This window comes from Cygnus olor, chromosome 20 (genome assembly GCF_009769625.2).
Source record: "Cygnus olor isolate bCygOlo1 chromosome 20, bCygOlo1.pri.v2, whole genome shotgun sequence".
Classification (NCBI taxonomy): domain Eukaryota; kingdom Metazoa; phylum Chordata; class Aves; order Anseriformes; family Anatidae; genus Cygnus; species Cygnus olor.
In genome coordinates, this window is record NC_049188.1 from 1,316,626 (window position 1) to 1,339,081 (window position 22,456).

Genomic DNA, 22,456 nt, shown 5'->3' on the forward strand with positions numbered 1-22,456 from the left:
TATTGGGCCAAAATGATGGAGTTTGAGAGAAATTTGCAAGAAATAAGAAAAAAAGGAAAGCATCCAACAACATAAACAGTTGGATTACTTTCAAATCAGAGCATGGCCACCAACAAAATGCCCAAAGCTACCTTGACAGCTGACACAACGTATTATTTCTGTGCGTCTTAAGGCAACATAATGGTCTGCCTCAATGATGTTGCTTGTCATGGCATTTTAGATTACCAGAAGATTTGGAAAGCCACAGTCTGCTAAAAACTCCTTTGTTCCTAAAACCATTTATCACCTGTAGGATTCTCTCAGATGTGTTTTCACAAAGCGGTATGACTTCTAATGAGCTAGCACTCACACAACAAGCTATTAAAAAGCAATTAGCTCAAGGAAATTTACCTAAGCTGTTTGCAGGGCCAATCTAAGGAATGATAACATTTTCTTGATGGAGGCCTGTCAAATTTATATAGCTTGACAGGATCCAGTCCCTGAATTTTCATAAACTCACCAGGACTCCCCATGCCCCCTTAATTTTAGGAAGTCTGTGTTAGCAATAATAAAGGCCAGCTAATGGTAATGCCGCTTCCTGAGTTGCTCTGTCCTGTCTTTTTCCAGGGCACTTTGCACTTTTTCTTGGCTCTTTGCTCTCCCAGATCCTGTGCATCTCAGTTATACCCATTATTTCACTAACTGACATCACGTATAAATTCAAAATTGGATTTTATTCCTGCTCACTGCGTAGTATGTTGATGTGTCAACTCTAATAGCTTTTCTCCTCCCAACTTAATTTGAGAATTATGCATGAATACTGCAAACTACTTAAAATTATTTTAATTATATTCAGTTATGATGTATATGTGTACATCCGTATGCGCACAGAGAGCAATAGGCCATGCAGTTGCCAATGGGCTCAGCTTGTCACTGAGCTCTGTGCCTCTGCACCGGCAAGCTCGTGGGGAGACAGCTTCAGCCAAGCTCACTTCCCTGCAGCTTTTACCAGCTTTTCCCCTGGAGAATCAACAAAAACATCAAACTTCTCCAAACAGAGCATGCAGGGGGAAAGAAAATATTTAATAAGGAAGGTGGCGGAGTCTGCTATGAACTTCTATTACTTATATGTAAATTTTATTTTATCAACCACATAGGAAAAGAAAAAAGGAAAAAACAAACAAACAAACAAAAAGTAAACAACCACACCCCCACACACAAAGAGGACGAATGGTGTTGACAAATATTCAGCCCCAAATGTAACCTTACTGTTGAAATTATCTCCAATAACTACATCTCCAGCATGGCCTTTGGAAGCGGCTGTGTGGCCAGGAAGACAAAACTCAATTCTTTTGTTTCAAATAGGAAGTTGATTCTGTTTGCCCTGGCTGATGCAAGTGGGTTGAGGGGGTCCCAGCCTCTCTGCTGCTGTCCCCCTTTGCATAAAAGCATTACAAAAAGAGTATCTCTACCAAAAAGTGTGTCTATACCCAAATCATGGTCCTTGGTCCAGGAAGGACTGACCTTTTGTTCATTTTGGCCTTAGTCTAATGCATGAGGAGCTTGTTCATAAAACCTGGAAGAAATACAGAGTGGCATTAATGGGATGCAAAATTTGGGCACCTTTTCTGAAGAAGTCACATTTCCTTTACTGGAAAAAAAATACATCAGTGGAAACTGAGCAATTTTAATGCTCAAGCTACAGACACGTGGCAGAGTCTTTTCATCTCACCTATCTGATAACATCCAGGTGCATTTGACATACTCAAATAGGGAACAAATGTTTCAGCCTCATAACTCAAGTGACAGCAAGACCAGCTGATGGTCAACAACCACCACCAGCGGTCTGCACAGCTGTCACGGCCCAAGTTACCAAAGGGCAGCTGCATTCAGTATGTTTTCAATTGTTCATTTCCTTTTGTTTTTCATTATACACACTTTGTGAAATCAGCTGTTGCGAAATGAATGTTTCAGGGCAGCAAAGAATGGGTCATCCCAAGAAATTAGTGCAGGACCACAAAGCACGTAGTGTGGGGATGCCCCACAGGCAGCAACCCATGGCTTCGCCTGCCCCTCACTTTGGCTCTGCAAAACAGGAAGGAATAAAGTCAGAAAAATTAGCTAGTCAAAATCTGGCTAGATAAGGTTTTTTCTCTGCTGAGGTATTTCAGAGCAATATCACATGGATGAAGCACTCCAAAAGGCATCAGAGTTGACAGGCTGACAGGAGTCAATCAGTTGGAACAGCTGGCCAGGGACGACAGCATTCCTGCAGGAAAATCCGTTTTTTTGAAGTGTCTTCATGAGAAGAGAAAACAAAAAACTTGAAATGTGACACGGAGAGGTTTTTCTGCAAACTCTGCCCAGGCCTGGGCAGCCTGCACTGGCACTGCCACCAGTTGTGTCCTGCCCACGCTGCCGTGACGCAGTCTGCAGGTGATGGTGGTGGTGCCCTGCAGCATGACCCCTGGTGACAGCTGCCACATGGATCCAGCTCCACGGTATTTATTCAGTCTCTCCAGTGGGTACTTGGATGCAGAACCTTGTGCATCACTTTCCCACCAGGAAAACACGGGGCATTTGGAATGAAGGAGATTTTCTGTTTTTACAAAAAAAAATTTGCAATGCACTTAGGTGTTGTGAGCAGGGTTCAACCTCTGCAAAAGAGCCCCCGGTGCAGGAAGAAGCTTCAAATTCATCAAAGCATCTTCAGCAAAGGGTACAGAGAGCTTGAACTTTACTGGTAGGTGTGGCAGTGCCCATGTGTGCTGATGGCTGTACACGCATTGCTGTCTTGACCTGCTTGGGTCATTAGTGTCCTTGTCCCTGTGACTTGCCATTAACCGGCAGCATGCAGGGGCTGTTTTGGAGCTCTGTAAAGTCTGTGAATTGCTGTGCCGGGGGAGGCTTCTCTCCCGTGCACTGCTGTTCCTGATTGCTGTCTCTGGGGGCTACTGCAGTGCAAATAAACACCAGCAATGACAGGGACATGCCTGGCATTGATTTGCAGCAAGATGAACTCGCGGCAGCCAGCCAGCACGTCCTCACACACTGGTATTATAAACGCCCCTTCCTGCCCTTACTCTTGGAAAGTGGGGAGAGATCACGGGGGGAGAAAGGGAAGATTGATCAGGAAAAAGACCAGGAATATCACCCTCGGTGAGTCTGAAAGCTTAAAGAAAACTGCTGGGAGACACCCAGGTGAGGGATGTGCGTGAAATCCTCCCGCCTTAGCTGCCTGTTCTTGGCCTTGTCTCGAGTAAGGAAAAAAAAATTCGGTTGCAGCTATAGTAAAGAAGCCCCTGCTGCTTGGGTTTCATTCAGGCCTAAAGTGTCATTCAGGCACTGCTGTGAAATGAGTTGCCGTTTCCCTTTTTTAGCTCCTTCTTAGCTCAGGCCTTGCAGGGCTGCACGTCTGTTACTGAAGGACTGATGGCACCGTCCTGCTTCCTGAGGTGAGCATGGCCACCTGGACAGCAACCGGCTTTGGTGGGCAGGGCACAAGTCAACAGAAAACCACACGTGTTTGTGGTCCTGTGACAGTGGTGAGATAAATGCTTGCTCCTGAAGGTTAATCAGTGGGAAAGTTCTTTGCTGGACTCTGTGTGGTGTTAGTTGGTGTTCATGGCAGCCAAATAACTAACAACTAATAGATCAGCAAGGGTAACTCTGCAGCCTGAATGTGCAGAAATACACATGCCTGGAAGCTACCAGCAAATATTTTTGGTATCGATTGGTCTCTAGCTGTTAAGAGCCTGATGTAGTCGTCTTGATGCAAGCCACTGAGCAGCTCTACTACAGCGGTATAACAAACCTGACTTCCATGTAGCTAATTTTGGCAATAGGTGATGCTGCGCTTTCAGAGCAATGTAACTGCATTTCAGAGAGGGTGTGTCTTTCTTTAACCTGATTATTTGGACTTTGAAAGGGATGCAATTAACTGAGTGCAAACACTATGCCTAGAGAGGAAGATCTTTAATCCAACAGACAGTTTTGAACCTGGAAATGTGTTTGGTGAAAATAAACGCACCCCTAACTCAGCCAGTGCCTGAATGGAAGTGCTCATGTAGCTACATCTTCCACATTGCAGGTGAGCACAGCACATTACTAAATGAAAACGTTCTCTCCTTTTTTCATCTCTCACCAAATCTGCATTTCACCCCCTCAGTGCAGGAAGCGCTCCTGCAAAGGGGCTCCATGCGCCTCCCTGAGCAGGCAGCAGCTCCCTGCCCACCCAAAAGCCCCTTTCTACAGTCAGGGCTGTCCGCCAGACATCATTTCTCATGGCTGCCAGTCTTTGGGCAGCTCCTGTTCATGGGCTGTGCTGGGGAAACTGCTGCAGCACAGTAGTGGAGCTCATGGCAGCAGGGAAGAGGAGGAAAGGACCTTCTGGAGCCTGTGGTGAAGCATGAGGCCAGGCAAGGAAGGGAGCAGGAAGTTCAAAAAGGTGCTTCTGCAGCCAAGCGGAGAGGTGGCTCATCCCTAAAAGCTGAGGTTTTCATTAGGGCTGACCAAATAATCCTGAAGAGGTATTGTGCTGGAGCACATAATGTAGCAATGTTTGCAGCATTCATTAAGACTAATGGGCAAAGTTGAAGATAAATCCCAGGACAAGTGCAACTATGCCTCCATGCAAACAGATGCACATTTGGAGCATATGTTAGGATCCTGAATACCCCAGGAGACATCAGCAGCCCCATTTGACTTATGAATTTGAGTGCCATGTTGTCCTAAGCAAACGGAGCTGCAAAAACATTCAGGACTGAAAGAAAGGCAAATGGGTATCTTTGCTTTACAAGTCCCAGCCTGGTCGCACCTATGTCCAAGAGCTGCAGTATTGATTTTAGTCTCTCTGTAAAGTCTGTTATCTGTTAAAAGAAGGCACTTCTGTAGCAGATGGAATGGGACAATTATGCTGATATTGAGCCAAGGCTCTTGGACAAATAATTAAACATTAACATTTGTGAAGAAACTAGATTCAAGGACTAATGAAACCAAGGTCCCTTCTGAGCAAATGATGAGCCCAAAGCTTGTGGTGTTGCTGGTATCCATCACAGCAGACCCTTCTTCCAGGGACTAAATCAGTCAGATAAATAGATGCTATTTTTCACACTCTCTTCCTGGGGTGGCTGCAGTCAGTTCATGAGTCAGCCTGCCAGGTCTATGTTGGAAGCAAAGCCCAGCTGCATCTCTCCCTCTCACTGGTAGGCCTCCAATTGATGAAGTTTTAATGAAATCAGGGTTTAGAAAGGAGACAGAGTTTTCATGGCTCAGTAACATTTTCTATTAGACCAAATGCTGGGGAAAAAATGATCAAGGTTTTTAAGATATATGCCCTTCTTCAGAGATGAAACAGGAGCTGATGACTCCAAGTGAAACACAGGTTGGAAACAGTGTCATTATATTAATCCATTTCATAATTTGATGAGAAAATGGAGTTTGGTACCTGTAGAGCAAAGAAGGCTTCATTGAGGCCAGAGAGAACATCCTTGGTCCTATGGGAACGGGAAAGATGGGGAAATACTGACAGGGGAATGGTCTGGTGTCAGCAGAAAGCAGTGAGTGGGGAAAATTGTATGGTGTCATAAAATGAATGCTTCTACTGGGTCCATTGTTTTCCATATCCAGAAGTGTTATGAATTTTAGTTCCTGAGCTTTGGAAATGAAGTATCGCATGGATGGGGGGGGGTGCATGGGGAGCAGTCGTGGCTCTGCCCCCAGGGAGTTGGTGGTGGTGGATGGGGACTTGGGTGAGTTTTCATTGTTTTGTGGTTCCTGGTCTGGCTTTGGGTGAGGTGCATTGGCCAGAGGGAACTTCGCTTTGGCCAAAGACTTGGTGAGATCGAGGAGTGGTTGAAAGTTGGATGGCAAAAAAGCCCAGGGAATATATCTTTTTTTTCCAAGTTAGGAAACCAGTGCTAGTTTTTCAATGATTTTCCCTATAGTTTCTCATGTAAAATAATGTGTGACAATCAGGGATATGCAGGCAACAGACTTGGCATTATTTTTTTGTACACAGTAAGTTTGCACATCTTCTTATTTGGCTTGTTCAAAGGCACAGTTTTTTTCCCAAGAGGAAAGTCCTTACGGTGTGCAGATGGATGATCTGCTCATGGATGAGATGTGCATTGCCTCTACAGAAAGTGTCATGGGACAGGACTGTGCGTCACAGCCTTGTGCATGGTACACAGGGCTGCTGCTTTTCTGGCTGTGTTTTTCCCTGAGTCTTCTTTGTGGATTGCCATGTTTTAGGTGGTTTATGGTACACCTAAAAAAATTTGATGTCACCTTTTTTAGGTAGGAAATGGCCCTTTCTTAGTGAATCACCTAATCCTGTCAGAGATAGCTTTGAACCAAAACAAATTATCCAAATATTTCTGCGTAACTGTCACCATGGTGGAACAGGATTGTGTTTTCCTTGCTCTGTATCGCTAGAATGATCAGCTGCCTTTTGATTTCAGTGCATTTCTCAACACTGACAAAAGGCTTCACGTGGTTTGAGGAAGAGAGTGAACATTTTGGAAAACTGCCTGGTTTCAGTGCATGGAGTCAAAAGGTTTAGCATGAGAGGTCAGACCTAGAGACACACATTGTTGGGAGTGTGTGGTCTCATTTCACCTTGCAGACTGACACATGTACAGTCTGGTTGTATGCCATATTCCTGGGTTAGCCATGAAGATGAACTTAAATGCAGCAGCAAAGCACAGTCTTCTTAAGCAGACCTATTCCCCCATGCCCGGGGAAGTGTTGGAAGAGTAGCTTATCATGGCACTGGCTTTCCAGCGGCTGGCAAGGATTTCTGGGGACAGGACTTGGATTCTGGTGACTGACAAACCCCGTTAACCAAACAATCCTAGAATGGTTGGGGTTGGAAGGGACACTTGAAGATCATTTAGTCTGTAGTGTCACTACAGACCCTGGTAAAACATCTTTCTGTCTTCCTTACAAGCCTCCTTAGTGCATTGAAAGAGTACATAAAAACATTCATTCATTAAAAAACTGCATTGAAAGACTCCCTGGAGCCTTCTTCAGAATGTTGGTTTTCAATCCGAGACATGGACATGGTTTGCTGCCCAGGCCCTGTCCCAGGGTTTGCTACGTCCTAGAGTGCATTGAGCACAGTTCCAGCAGCCACACCAGAAAGCGCTGTTTGCTGCATCTGGGAGATGAGCTACCATGTGACAGTTTATTTTAGCAGGAGAAGAGTCCTCAAGCATCACTGAGCTAAATATTTCTCTAATTCATGCATAACTTAAGTACAATTAGCAGCCCGATCTCAGAGACCTAGGTCAGATGTGACGTTACTGTGCTGGGACTGCGCCTTACAAGATCAGGAGCTCAGGGCTGGGATTTGGCTGAATCTCCAGGGCCATTAACAGCAGTACACAAAACCCCATCAGCGCCCACTGCTGGTGCAGGGCAGACATCGCTGAGGACTGTTTCCCATTTACATTACCGTACACCACGGTTCCAGTTCATGCAAATATGGGTCATGGAGACTGCAGCAAGCCTAGGGTTTGCAGAATCTGCATTAGGCCTCCAGCACACTTGCCCAGCTCTTCACCATCTGCCAAGAGACTCATGGTCTGAGCTGCAATGAAAGACACCCTGAAACATCCAAAGGCATTTCTGTGTTGTGATATGACATGGATAAATCTAGCAATTAAGCAGTTCAGACAAGCTAATGAAAGAATGTACGCCAAATTAGTTACATGCCGAATGCCCTCTGCTTTGAGTAACACATCCTCTACACCACCCAAGTAAAGACCTGCCCCACAGCCCTGGTGGGGCACTTGTCAGATGAAGAGATGGTTCCTGGAAGGGTTTCTAGCACATTGCCAGTGGGCTCAAGCACACTGGGCATCCGATGTGGAGCTCATACAGCTGCCATGAAAATGCATTGTCCCTTCTCATCGCAAACCTGAGTTTATCACCGATGCCCTTCCTCCATTTCACCTGCACACGGGTATGCCTCCTCCTGTGCTGGACTGTGTTTCATGAGCATTAAAGCCCAGAGACCCCATGGCCTCCGGAGCTTTTCTGCAGCCTGGGAGCAAGCACCACCAAAGATTCTCATTTTTCCCAGTTTTGAGGCGTGAGCACTCCATGCCTCCCTCCTTGCTGCAGACCTGCTGCTCTGAGTCATGCATTAAAATTACTTTCCTGAATTTTATTTTTTTGTGGTGACAGCTGATTTGTATTTTCTTACTTCTCTGCTCTAGCATATTGGTAGCTGGCAAGAGCTAGCAAATGCCAAGCAAATCACTGGAGGGGACTTCAGAATTGATCACCTTGTTTTTACCAGGGCAAGGAAAAAATCATGTACTCCTTGCAACAGAGTAACTCAACAGTTACTCTAGGCTTTAATTGAACTTTCTACCTCACAGTTTTCAGCTGAATTAATCTTGTTTTCAAACAATGGACATTCTGTGGAAAGTGAACTGTTATATAAAATTATTTTAAAATGCAAATAAAATAAAAGACAAATCCACATCCTAGCACAGTATGACAGAGAGAAACAAATCAGAAAATATTAAAATCACTTACATTCTTTCTTCACATCTTTTCAGCCTTGGGTTCACAAATGTTGATTTTTCATATGCTCTGCTCTTGAATTACTAAAGTGAAGTGCAACAGTGGAGGGGGGCTTGCTAATGTGTTTCTGTCTCTGGTTGAATTAAATATTCACCAACTTTCTTCAGGGCTTTAGACTTGTCAGTAAAGATCCATGACAACCAAAAGGAGCCTCACAGTCACCGATGCTCTCAGCTAATGTGAGATAATGTGAGCCATGGGCTTTGGAGGGCAGAGGGGATGGACTTCAGAAGGACTCCAGTTCCTACAAGCTGTGGGGAGGTTGTAAAAATCCTGAAAACCAGATTCTTCAGGTGTGCAGCTGCCTGGGGCCTGCAAGTCACTGGGCAGTGCCGCTGGGCAGACTGGTGTCGATGGCTGCATCTTTGGATGTGGCCAGCCTGTGTGTCAGCCCCAGGACCCTGTTAATGTCAATGATTTCTGGCAGTTTCATTTGTAACTTTTACTTCTCCTTAGAAAGTGCCAGTTTCACAAATCAAACTTTTATCTGCACAGATGAATTTCTCCTGCCTTATGTGAATTTCTTACTGGGGAAAAAAAATGGCTTTTTTAATGTTAAATGTCTTCCAAATGAGAATGTCCCAGTCCTGAGGTCACAGCAACTTCCAGTTTCTAAATATGAGCTAAAGATAGGAACAAACTTAACCTGAGTTAAGTCAAAATGAAAACCCAAAGATTATACCATGATTATCAAAATGAAATGGTTTTGCTGACTTTATTTGGCTTTTTCTTTCACTCCTTTGGGTTCTCTGATCACATAGCCTTTGCAGGCAATGTCATTTTGGTTCGAATCTCGCAGACAAGCACGTTGCAGGATGGGAAAGATCCTGCTTGCTCTGCTCTTCTGGCTTTATTTAGCACCAAGGGACGTGCAGTCCCCAAAACCACTATTACACTTCTAAACAGAGTCCTGTGTTCTGCTATTTATTCTCTACAACAACTCTGCTTAATGTAAATCCATGATGTAACTCCGGGATAAAGGTAAGAGAGGCATAAAGGTGGGACTTCCCAAATTGTACTGAAGCAATTAAAACCAGTCAAGTCCTGACAAAAACCCTTTGTGCCTCTGAGCATCATGTCAGTTTTGACAGTGGTGCAGATGTCAGCACCTCCAAAACACCTGCGGTGAGCTGAGTACTGCGGGGCAAAGCCCATCCCAGGGGCATGATCCGTGCACGAACGCAGCGCTGGCTCTGGCCCTTCTGCCCTGTCCACCCTCCTAATTGCGCATTTGTTCTGTGACTGCTTAGCATAAATTTGTCCTTTTCTGAGCTGTTTTGTTGTGTGCTGCCACACAACACACACTGCTTCATCCCAGCAGTTACTGTTGGTTCAGTGTTGGATTAAGCTGTTTTTTCTCTTTTATGCACGGTGCAAGCTCTTCATTTTTCTTTAGGGGAACTCTTTGCGGGAAGTGCTGCTGGTGTATCTCTCAGACATTTTTTTTCCAGTTGTCTCCTCTTTGTATGCAGCAACTGTCACCTCAGAGCAAACCCAACCTATTGAGCACCATTTATTCTGAGCCTGCCTTAACACCGAGCATTGCAGCCCTCCCACAGCACCCCTGCTGTACACAAGCCTGCACAGTGTAGCCAGTCGAAGATCTGCTCTTACTCTCTTCTTTCCCTACATGGCACAACTTCAGTAATAATAATATCAAGCATTTGCACATATACAGCATTGTCTGGTCATTTCTGGAAATTCAGCATTTTTTGATAGACCTGGACTTTCATTTGGGACCAGACGGCCCAGATGACTATGGAGCAAGCAGACCAACATAAAAAACAAATGTACTTTGATTCAACAGAGCAGCCTGAGAAGCTGCCTGCAGCCTATCTTAGTTTTGTCTGGTGCTAGATAGCAGTATTGGAAGACCTGTTTGCTGCCTTGTTATTGTTACTGTTTGATACCCATCATCTGCAGTGTTAAGGATGCCTCGAGTTTCCCATAGTAGCTCTCAGTCTGCTTGGCAAAGCTCTTATTAATTATCAGTGTCCTTCACACATTTCAGGAATGTCTCACCTTCTAATCCACTTCTCCTGGCATTCTTGAAACATTTGTAACCGTTAAGTGAAAAATTGGTTCCCTTTGGCTAAAGGAGACTTTCGGCAGCAGGGCTGCCTGGCTGGTTCATTTGCTTTGCTCGGGTTTCTGCTTTCTTCTCTAATTCAGAAGCAGCTTACAGATCGCTCCTCCAGGCAGTGATGCTGTCAGCAGCAGTGCGTGAGAAGTGGGGAGAAGAGCAGTGGGTCAAATTCAATCAATCTGGTGAAGCAGACAGAACAGGTTACTTTTGCTAGATGGTGCCTTTCCCTCATTCCATAATCCTACGCTTGCTGGGTGTCAGGTTTGTCATTATTGCCAGAAAGTTACAGCCCATGCTTTGCCACTGTGATGCTGCTCTGCTGGCACAAGGCATGGCACTGGTAGTGGCGCTGGAGGAGATAATGCTGATCAAGGTCACCTCACGTCCTTGTTCAGCTTGTGTCAGGATGAAGATGTAAATATGATGCGCCTGGCACAGACAGATGCAGGGGTTTCTGTCACCCCAGGGACTCACTGCATCCCCCCAGGGGGCAGAGCCTCTGCCCTTCCACTGGTGAAGGAGCATCTTGTGGGACAAAGATTTTTTTGCAAAAAGTGATTCTTTGGCACACCCCACACAGTGACCTGCCACAAAACCCCTCATCCTGCTCTCCTTTTGTTGCTGATTGAACGGAGGGGACACAGGACTGCCCACAGCAGGACACACAGGGCACCCACCCAGAACAAGCTCCAGCCCCATACAGATGATGGATTTACACTGGAGGCATCAATCCAGTAGAAACTCCATATTTGTGGGGCAGGCTGAAGGCGCTCGCTCCCAAATGGGGATTCTCAGCATTAGCCCTAATTAAAACCTGTGAGTTTGTTCCTCTGAGAGGCTCCCACAGGCCTCACATCTAAGGTCAAGATGCTGCAGACCCATTTACATATGCATTTTAATTGGGATCAGACTGGGAGCTGGTTATTGAGGCCAGGGAGCTGTAAAACTGGGCGAAAGAAATCATTAGAACGCGTTAATTTGTACTTCAGCCCGATAGCACTTTCTAATTTAAAACCAAACCAAAACAACAAAAAAAAACACTTCTCCGTGTTTTAGTTAAACTATTTAAAGTTAATTGAATGGACCCAGGATTAATATTCCTACTGTGTTTTCTGTGGAGGTGTTGCTGCAATTTAACCTCTCAGGGAGCCAATTTCTCTTAGCCCAGTTTAATAACCATTATATCCCAGCTGTGAAGTGAGGAGACCGGTGCAGAAGCAAAGTCACTGACCCACTCCTCTGCTTAAAACATCACCCCAGAGACCCCAGAGAGTTAAAATCTGTGTCTAGTCATGGAGGGCACCAAGCTAGCCAGGCGGTGGGATGTAGCAGAGGCAATGATGGCTCATTCGTAAACAGCCAGTACAATACAAGAGGATTTCTTTGCAGACTGTCTGTCAGCAGCATCTTCCATCACCCGACCCAAATGACAGTATCTTCATGGGGTCATTTTAACTACACCATCAGTGCACTAAGCCTTGTCCCAGGAATCATGTTTTGTGTAACCAGAAGGTTTAAGGGATGCTCCAGACCCACACCACGTTCTGCGGGGGCATGGCAAGCAAAGCTAACACCACCTCTGCCAGGGACTGGAGGGGGACCAAGGCGGAAACGTGGTGAGCACCGATCACATAGGGCTCTTCAGGGATACCCTGTCCCCTGCCCCTGCTCTGTAGCATGCCCTAGTAAACACTTGGATATGAGGTGGGACAACCCTATATTTTGGGCACAATGAGTCAAATTAGCTTGTCAGATGTGCCAGATGGCTGAGTAACTCTGATACCCGAAGTGGCATCTCGGTGGACATCCAAGCCATTGGCAACAGCTACAGTCAAGAGTTTGGGCTGTGCAGAAAGCAGGACAGCACAGGGGGAAAGCAGCAAGTAAAAGGGCTTTGCTTAATGCTGTCTGAATAAACACAGAGCACTAAGGGCGAGGTAATAAAAAAGAAGAAGTAGCAGCACTAGTACTTAGAAAATGGTATTTGAAGCATCCTGACCATTGGGACAAAAGGAGAAGTGAGACCTCCCGTGGGAGAGCAGGAGAGAGTGCAGGAGGCCCTGGCTGCATATAGGCGCCCTGTGCTGTGCAGCTCTGCAGGACTTCTCCTTGCAAATCATTTTCAGCATTGTTGCCTTGTTCCAGTGGTTCGGGTGCAAGTGTCCAGAAAAAGAGCTGGTGCACCAGCTGGCACTGAGCCAGCAGCTCAGAGCTATCAGTGCAGTCAGCAAGCAGCAGGACGGAGTGAGAAGCCCATCTCCATCTCCACCATGAAGGCCAAAGGTGCCTTTTTTTCATATATTCAGCATTGAACTGATTGTTGTTGTTTTTAAGATGAAATGTAATTTTCCGCATGGGAAAATGCCAAGTTGTCCACACATGAATTGGTCCCTGGTTGTGCATCGGTTCCAGGTGCAGTGGTGTGGATGGAGATGGTGGGGATGGGGATAGGGATGAGGATGGGGATGGGGATGGGGATGGGGATGGGGATGGGGATGGGGGCAGCCTTGTGGGTTCACCAGGAGGGACCTGGGGAGGGCACCCCAGTGTTTCTCGTACTCACCAGGCACATCACCTGCAGTGAGCCTTGGTGGCCTCCTCGAGGTGGGTGGCTTCATGCCTCTGGTACACGGCAGAGCTCACTCTTTGGCATGGTCTTGGTCCACCCAGACAGAGCAAGGGCCATGCTGATAAAGAAGCATGTGCAGACCCACACACCAAACATTTTGTAACCCACGGGACTTGGTGCCTCTCGCAGGGCTGCGGACATCCCAGCAGTACTCTTCAGAGGCCCCGCGTGGGCTCTGGGGGTGGCTGGAGGGACACGCAGGGGGTACCGAGAGGCCAGGTTAGTTTTGCACGCTGCATCATTTCACAGTGCAAACTTAAGCCAGGCGCTTGGGGTTAAGGGTGCTGAGAATACACACTTAAATCTGATTATAATTTATCAATGTATGAGCAATTCCCTGCTGACAAAGCTGCCGGGAAGAATGGAGCAATCTCCCATTAGCAGCAGCCAGTGCAGTAACGAGTCCGTTACTATGGAAATGAGCCTGTTACCCTCTCCTGCTCCTAGCAAGCGGGACGCTCAGGTGCAGCATCAGGGAAGCTGTCTGTTCCCAAAGGCGAGCGGTACCCCAGCTGACAGCAACCCCAACCCCAAGGCAGGGCTGGAGAAGCTGTTACTAGCACCTGGGTGCTGGCATGGATGCAGGGCAAGGTAGCCCAGGGCACATCGTGCACCACAGAGCCAGCTCGAGCAGGCAGATGGATACTCGTGGGGTCCCACAGCCACAGCTGCCTTGTGTGTAAGGTTGTTCCTACAGGGACACTGGTTGCTGCTGGGCTTCTTGAGCCAGGGCGCTCCTGGCACTGGGAGTGTGTATGTGCAGCCTCATGCTGTGGGTGATGGGCAAGCAGGGATGGAGAAACACCCTGAGGATGCAGGCGAGGTGTTCAGTCCTGGGCTCCAGCCCTGGCAGGGTGGGACCACGTCTTTCCACTGAAGCAGAGCTGTGCAGTGTCATCTCCTGGGAGGAGGAGGTGATCCTGTAGCTGGATGGAGCTCTGCTCCCTCTTGCAGGGGATTTGGTGGAGGCAGCTGGGTGCTGGCAAAGATGAATTTGTGTCTGCTGTCCTTCAGAGGCACACAGGTAAAGTGGGTGGAGGTGGGGGTGAGTACTGCACTGGGTGCAATGAGATGCATGGTCTCTTTTGCCCTGCCCCATTTCTCCCTCCTCCTCCCCCTACAGAAGGGCAGCAAGCTGGGATAAGGCTGCTCTCAGCAGGGCAATGTGAGACCTCCACAGATGGTCAGGCATGGGCCCCAGAAAGAGAAAGGGCTTGAGCACATGTGAGGGCAGCCTCAGGTCCCGCCACAGCCCACAGAACATTCCTGCAGGACCTCTGCATGCTTTGTTCCAGTCCATAAATGCTCTGGGTCAGGCCTTTGTAGGTGGCAAGAGCACTGGCATGGAGCAGGCAGTGGAAGGACAAAAAGTAGTAGTGATGGGGAAAAGACAAATGGACCCCTCCATCTTCAGCTCACATCATGGAGTCAGCCACCCTCCACGGGGGTGTGTGTGAAGCAGAGCAAAATGCATCTTCTGTGTTTTCACTGCTGGAGCTGCAGGACTTCCAGCCCTCCTTCTGTGGATGTGTGGGCCAGCAAGGGGACGGGTAGAGGAAATTAGACTTGTTTTAAAGGTAGCAATGATTTGGGGGAACACAGAAAAAGTCACCTCCTTTAACTCCAGTTGCAGGTTGCAGGCTCAGAAGTGGCTCTGTCCTCTGTCCAGGGGGAACACAAGAGTCACTCCAAGCTTCAGGGTGCCAAATGTTCACCCCTGTAGCACATTTTCTTTTATAGAAAAATAAATAAAATATATAATGAGAAACTTCCAGATTTGGAGGGGGTGTATGTCTGGACATTTAGAAAATATTTCATAGGTTCCCACATATGTTTTATTTATATATATATATGTATACACGTATAGATATATCTATATATAGATATATGAAAATGTATTGTCTTCATCCAGAAGCTTTTACAGCACGGGGCTGCCACAGGCTGTGAATTGAAACGGCACTTGCTGCCTCTTAGGTGTGAGCAGCAAGACCTCCAGCCTGTACAGCTCAACATACCCCAAGCAAACACCGCTTCACATGCAGGAGCTCGCTCCCTTCTTGTGTGGTCCCCCTGCCCCTCCAGACTCCTGATTTCTCCAGGAGTCTGTGTCCCTTGCATTATAAAATATCAGTGGCTGAGCTTATCTGGGAGGTACAGTCAGTACAAAATGGCCATTTATCCAGCCCCAAAGCAGAGCTGGGAATACATTGCGTTCTGTGTTGAGCACTCTGGGACCGTGCACTTTAATATGTGGCCAACATGAAACATTGGTCCTATAGAAAAGCCCCAGACCAGTAGTTTATTAGCTCAAAGCCTGTCTGGCTAAAGGAACAGCTGCACGGTCTGCAGTGAGCACCAACACGCTGCTTGTGTTCAGAAACAAAGAGGCAGTGGCCAATGCAGCACAAAGCCCTGCTTGCTGTGCAGAGTCAGAATATTTTGGGAGTCACATCCCCAGGTGTCGCAGTCAGCTGTGAGTGTGGGCAGAGCCAGTTTGCATTTGCCTTGCAGGTATTCAAGACAGATATAGTCTGAAATGCAGTAGGTCTGAGAGCAAAGACTAAGACTAAATTATGCTTGTTGTTCAGAAATTATTAACAAATTATTTTTTGTTTGGCTACCACAAACGAGAAATCTATGAAACCTGAAGCTTTTGGAACTGCAGACCTGGTTTTCAAAAGCACCAGGAAAGAGCCTGCTCTCCCCTCTGCTGATTCATTCTCCCACCCCAGTCTGGCACATCGATAGGCACAAGGCTCATATGGAGTCCTCAACGGTAGAAGAGCTTCTCAGATGGCTTACATGGGCCAAACTTGTGCCCAATAGGCTCAGGACAAGTTGGTATCCAAGCACTGTCCTAGCTAAAGCCATAGCTGCCAGAGGAGCCAGTCCTGCCCCTTGGTGAGGATTTTTGTTGATGCAGCTTTGAGAGAAGTTGCGGGTCACCTGAACAGCCCCACTCACTGTGCCATGCAGGGTGCTATCCTGACATCGCCCACCCTGCACAGCAGCGAGGCCAACTTGGGATTCAAGAAAGGAGCTCTACCACTCTTTTTCAAAAGCTGAGGTGATATTAGAGGAAATTATCTTAAGTATTATTTCAGCATTTAACTCTTTGAAGAACCAAGCGCTTCTCATAGGGTCACTTCCCTGCATAGAGCAGAAGGAGAATGTGCCAGATATGATATAGCAGTGTCTGCAAAAGGTACCAGCAGTGAAAGCAGTGCTCTGCAGCCATGACAGCTGTCAGTTAGCTGCAAACTTTGGAAACCGCATGTAGGAAGACTGAAGGAACTGGTCAGGACTGTGCTTTCATTCTCAGCAGGGAATTCAAAGCAAGGGACTGTGTTGGATGAGGTCCATTTTCCAAAATGTCCCAGAGTGTCTCTTGGGGCAACATGAGATGTGTCTGCTGGTTACAGTTACTCAAGTCCACTAAACTGCAGTGGACAATTCCTGGTGCTCTCCATAAGAAGCCAAACACACCTGTAACTAGTGGAGGTTTTCATTCAGGGTTCTCACTGCATCACATGGGGCATTTGAGCATCAGCACTAGGCACTGTTTGTTTCTATAGCACTGCTTACAGTGTATTCCAAAAGCACCGACTCAGAAACGACATCATTGATTTCTCCTAATTATAAATCCTATAGAAAGTTTTTAGCTTGCAACAGTCACAGTTTTCCTCTCAGCGGAGCCAATAAAAGTTAAGAGTTGCTCCCTGGTTACTGTCATTATGACAATAAAAAGCCAGAGTAATTGAAAAGTGAATCAGGGAAGCTGCCAGATTGGAGAGCAATGATGATAGAAGAAATTACCTGGGAGTCCAAACCCGATGCAAACTATTGTCTCTGGCTGCACTGAGCTCAAGCCCAGTCTGGACAAACTCCTGTGCTGATGATGGAGGAAACACCTCCTGCATGCAAGTACTGGAGCAGAGAGCAAAGCAAGAGCAATGAACATATGCATGCAAACAGGCCAAACACTCAGGGCATGAGCCAGCAATGGTGATTTTGACACCCATCTGAGATGGTTCTTCCTCCTAGAAGACAAAATGGTAATGGAACAATATAAAATATTTTCTCCCTATATTAGCATCAAGCTTAAAAGTAGGAGCTGGAGACACAGCAACAGATGTGTATTTGGCAAGAGAATTATGTCCCGTTACACACCCTAACTGGTACAGGAATACCCCCAAACCCACAAGTCATTACTGTTTTCATATTAAGACCAGCAGATACCTGTGTCTGTGTTTGTAATCCAGGTAGCCTGAAGCAAGGCACTAGATAGACTCTGCAAAAGCTTGTTAGTGGCAGTGCTGGTATAAAGAGAGACCTGCAATGATTCCTAAGAGCAAAAAGAAAGGAGCACCATATGCCAGCACAGGGGACCGTGTGTCTTTTACCCTCCACAAAGCCAGCATGCATGAACCATACACAGGAGGTCCCTTGTCCTCAACTACCCTGCCCAGATGAAGTCTTTGAGCACTTCCATTAAGTCTAAGGGAGGCTAACACAACACTGCAGAAATCCTCAGAGGCCACAAGTAAAGATCAGATCACACAGACAGTGCTCTGGGCTTTGAAGCACTCATAGGGGTTGAGCGTCTGACCATGTTGGTGAACACAAATTTTGAACAACTTCTAAGATCATTCCCTGAAGGGGTAGTGGGTGGGAGGGGGAGTGGAAATAAACCCGTAAAAAACAGGGGGGACAAAATGTTTGTATTGCCTCAGATAACTTTTTCTGAGCCAAGAACAGTAAGAAAACTCCAGCACAGGTTGAACATTACACCCTGATGAGATGTGATGGGTTAACCCCATGCTGTCAGGCTGCTCCTGCTGATACAAATTGACCACTGGGCGAAATTACGGGTTTCAGCACAGGGTGGACTTAGGAAGACACCAGGGCCAAAGTTCAGGTTTGAGCTCTGCCAAGAGAAAAACTTCAGAGGAGAGCAGGACTGGGTGGCAGGTGATAAAGCATTGCTGCTGCCCGCAAGTACTCCTCCGTGGTGCTGCAGAAAGCCAGCCGGGAGGGATGCACACCCTGGGCAGCCTCAAGGCACTCCGCAAACCTCCGCTAATGACAGTTCCTGACACTGCTGTAAGACAAGCATACACATTAGCCCCAGTTTCCACACCTTCATTTGCCAGGAGAAATGCTTTTCGTAATCATAGTTGTGAAATACACAGCTGCTTGATTTTACTTGCTCTTTTAACATATAAGAAGACAGATTATGGGTGGTGAAATTTCCTCATGCACAATAAAGAAAGCTGGAAATATGTGACTAAATACCGGGGGGGTTGCAATCCAACTTTGAACTGTGCAGCAGGGGACCACTGGTGACAATTGTGTGCTCGCTATTTTTAGCTGGGCAGCATGAATATCGAATCCCTGAGGAACGAGGAAAGCAACAAAACAAGCATACCAACCAAATCAGAGTTTCAGAAAACTCATCTGGGGCAAAAAAACAGGAACTGTCTGTCCACTGTACCCCTGCTGTTCACTTTTCTGCAGATTTTCTGCACCAAGTTTTAAATCATTGCATGAAATAAATAAATAGAACTGTAAAAATCAGTGTTTCTGAGGACAGATAGATTAATACATATGGATGCGTGCAAATCTGCTTATATGCACACAGAAACACATAAATACTTTGAGGTCCAGGTTTAATCACAGTGCACTTATTTCCCTCAGTTAATCACTTTGAGAATTAATGATTTTGTATCTGTGCAATGAGGTGTGGAGCAGTGGTCAGAGAAGACAACCTTAGATAACACACCGGGCGGCTCAGAGCTGATAAGGTTTGTACTGTCCTTATCAACCTTGGGGGAAAGGATGGGGGTTTATGCTGTACTGTTTCTGAAATGCCAGCTATGTGATCTGATCACGCATTATCACCACACTCTCAATTGCAGAAGTGGGCACAAGTTTGCATCGCCTTTCCTCCACCACAGTGTTAAGCCAGGGTTGTTCGGTTTTTCTGAGGTTTCTTGAAGGTAGGCAGTTTGGATAAGGGTGTACAAGCCCCGGTGCTCGCTCTTTGGTGATGGCAAGCCTGTGTTTGAGGCTGTAATGGCTGAGATGTCAAGGTGCTGCTCACGTGCTGAGATGCAGGCTCACCACCTGCCTATCAGCAGCAGCACAGGAGGAGACACAGGGGGGCTCAGAGCACTTCCATCCTTCTTCAGTGCCTGCACCGATGGCTCGGAGAGGCTGGTCTCCTCCCTTGGGCTGCCAGTCAGACAGTGGGAACCCCCTCTCTTGTGTACCATTAGCAGATGTTAATATCATGAACCTTACACCTGTGCAAAGTTCCTATGCTGCAAAATGTTCATTTCTACATATTCTGCAGGAATAATCTGGTTTTAAAGCGTTTATCTGGTATATGCAGAAACAGCATTTACCTACTGGATCTATGTTTCTGCAAGGGAAATGTTCTCTGCTTGTGCTCTCCACACTGCAGTTAGGAGGAAAAACAGGGCAGAGAGAAGGTTGTGGCTCATGGCAAGGCGTTAGAGGTGCCAGGGGAATTTCTGAGGGATTTACCTCTTCCAGGATTGCCAGGGCTGATACTGGTTTGCTGTACTTCCAGCCTGGAAAACAACCCCTTGCTTTTCTACAGCTCTACCAGCAATAAGTAAGCTGCAAGAGCTCTAGCTACATCCAGTTGAATTATTCACACTGTTAGTGTTAAATGAACCCAAAAGAGCAAAATTTGCAAAGTTATATTGAGGTGTTGAAATGAGGTTGAAAAAACCACAAGTAGGGAACTGCGATGTGCCCACATGCCTCTCTTCCTCCCAGTACCACGCTTGTTCCTGCTGGCCGCGTCTAACTCGGTTCTCTTCCCACAGTTCGACATGCAGAGGATAACACTAGAAGAGCTGAAACACATCCTCTACCACGCCTTCCGGGACCACTTAACGATGAAGGACATTGAGAACATCATTATCAATGAAGAGGAGAGTTTAAATGAAAACTCTGGCAACTGTCAGACAGAGTTCGAAGGTGAGAGAGAAAGTTTCTGTACTATTATTTTCCTTCTGCTTCCTTTGTAAAACTCAGCCTGGGCCACGACATGCAATGGGCAAGGTTGCACAGAGTTCGCGTGGAGCTACTTCAGGACTTCTCAGGTTTGAGATCAATGCTCAGTCTACTACTAGACCACGCAGCTTTTGAGCCAATACCAAAACCCTTTCTTTCTCAGTTGTCTCCTAACCTTGGAGTATGCCCAAAGCAACTTTTATATCTGATGGTTTGCAGAGCCACAGGGTGGTACTTGGGCTGTTTCACTTTGGAGCCAACAATAAAATGAAATTCACAGGCCAGCTTCAGTGCCTCTTAGGAAATGAAAAGGAATATTTGTGTCAAACATAGCCAATCTGGTCTATTTTTCCCCTCAGTGTAGCAGCACAGCAGACAATATTACCTACAAAGCCCAAACTGTGCATTTATTCACAGTACAGATACCCATGGACTCCTGGCAAATGAATCAGCTTCTAGGCCAGAGGAACTCATGGTGCTCCAAATTGTTGCTGGTTGTAACAACCAAACATAAAAATCATCTCAAGTGCAAAAAGTCCAGGGAGATATATATAGAGAAACTCAGGGGTTCTGCACATCACCCTGGTGCTTTCCCACCCACTGAAATGCCACTTTACATCGTCAATTTGTGGGAAATCCTGATACTCTGAGGGGTCAAGTAGCCTCTGAAAGGGCACCAGGTGGAGATAATGAAGCATCAAAACAAAGCAAAGGATAAGCATATTAGTGCGATTCTTAGCCTGGCTAATTAATGGGATTCAGACGCTGTATCCAGCACAGTCATCCTGTGCTAAATACTGCAGAAAAGATGTAGAGAAGAGCACGGCTGAATTTTAAAAAGCCTGCAGGAGGGAGGCAAGCAGCGACACTCTTCAAACCAAGCCAAGCAACATTTTTTTTTCCTCACAGAGAGCGGCAGGGAGGAAGGGATGCTTACTTACATGAATGGAGTTGTTAGTCCCCACTGACCTGCTGATTCAGTGGAGACATGCGCCAGCTGTCACTGCTGCGAGAGGCATGCAGGCTTCTTTCAGCGTCGGTACTTGGGTGAACTATCCCAGTCGCAAAAAAAAAATGGGTCCGAAAACCGAAATGCTCAGCATCTCATTTTGGAAGTCCCAGCTTCCAAAAGTACAGCAAGAACAGCTTTCCTCGTGGGATGTTGGCATTGCTGGTGCTAGGCAGAACCTAGAAGCAAAACAGACCTTTTTTTAGATGTTGTTAGAAATACATACACACACATACAAATCCACCAGAGACTAAAGATCAACGAAACACTGTCAACCAAGATGCTAAGTTTTGCTCCAGGTCCCAGAAGAAGGGGATGGTTCTGGTCCACAGCAGCTCTGACATGAGCATTTCTCCCAGGAAAGGCAGACTGAGAGCAGGTTATGTCCCCGCAGCTCTCAAGGCTGGACATGCCATTACTTAAAGCACCTACTTGTGCCAGAGGAGACACAGCTGCCATAAGCATTCACATTTCCCAAACACAAAATTCCCCACAGGACTCAGAAGCAGGAATGATAGGGCCTCATGGCATAGACTGATGGCACCAAGGGAGAGCTGTCATGAAGGCTGGGCAGCATCTCAGCCTAGTATTAAGAAGTGTCTCTATGTAAGTTCGTCACCCTTCGCTCACTTAATTAGTGGAGAGAAAAAGATACTTTATGGATACAATTCCTCTAATTTATATGAAGCACTACATTGGGATGAGGTGAACTGCACTGTAAAAAACACCTATTTCTTTCAACTGTAAAGGTAGCCTAAAGGGACTAGCTTAGAGATTCACATCTATATTTAATGTACATTTCATCCACCCCTCTAAAGTGCCTTTAATTATGGGTAGGAATGAAGCCAAGCTGAGCCCTGGTGGTTTTCACTGAGATTTGGGAATGACTCCTAAGGGAGGAGAGACAGCAGATATTTTCAGTACGTTGCTGCAATGGGGCATCTCCACCCACTGTCACCCCCGGGCATGTTCTTGCCATCAAAAAGGATCACCGAGACCTTCCTCCATGGACAAGAAACATTACTATCAGGAAAAGTACAAATACAAATTTCTGTAATTCTCAAAATTTTGCTATATTGGCTTCTTGTCCTAGTAAGACCTTCGCAACTAA

General features: G+C 46.5%; 1 protein-coding gene across 5 annotated transcripts in view; it reads left to right on the plus strand.

The window, feature by feature from the left end:
* Positions 1 to 22,456, plus strand: part of CALN1 (calneuron 1) — a 155,289-nt gene that overhangs the window by 126,622 nt on the left and 6,211 nt on the right. For all 5 annotated transcript variants that reach the window (XM_040532559.1, XM_040532561.1, XM_040532560.1 and 2 more), the window contains one exon: positions 20,147 to 20,300. In XM_040532559.1, coding sequence (XP_040388493.1) covers positions 20,147 to 20,300 — 154 coding nt within the window. The remainder of the gene's footprint in view (positions 1 to 20,146; positions 20,301 to 22,456) is intronic.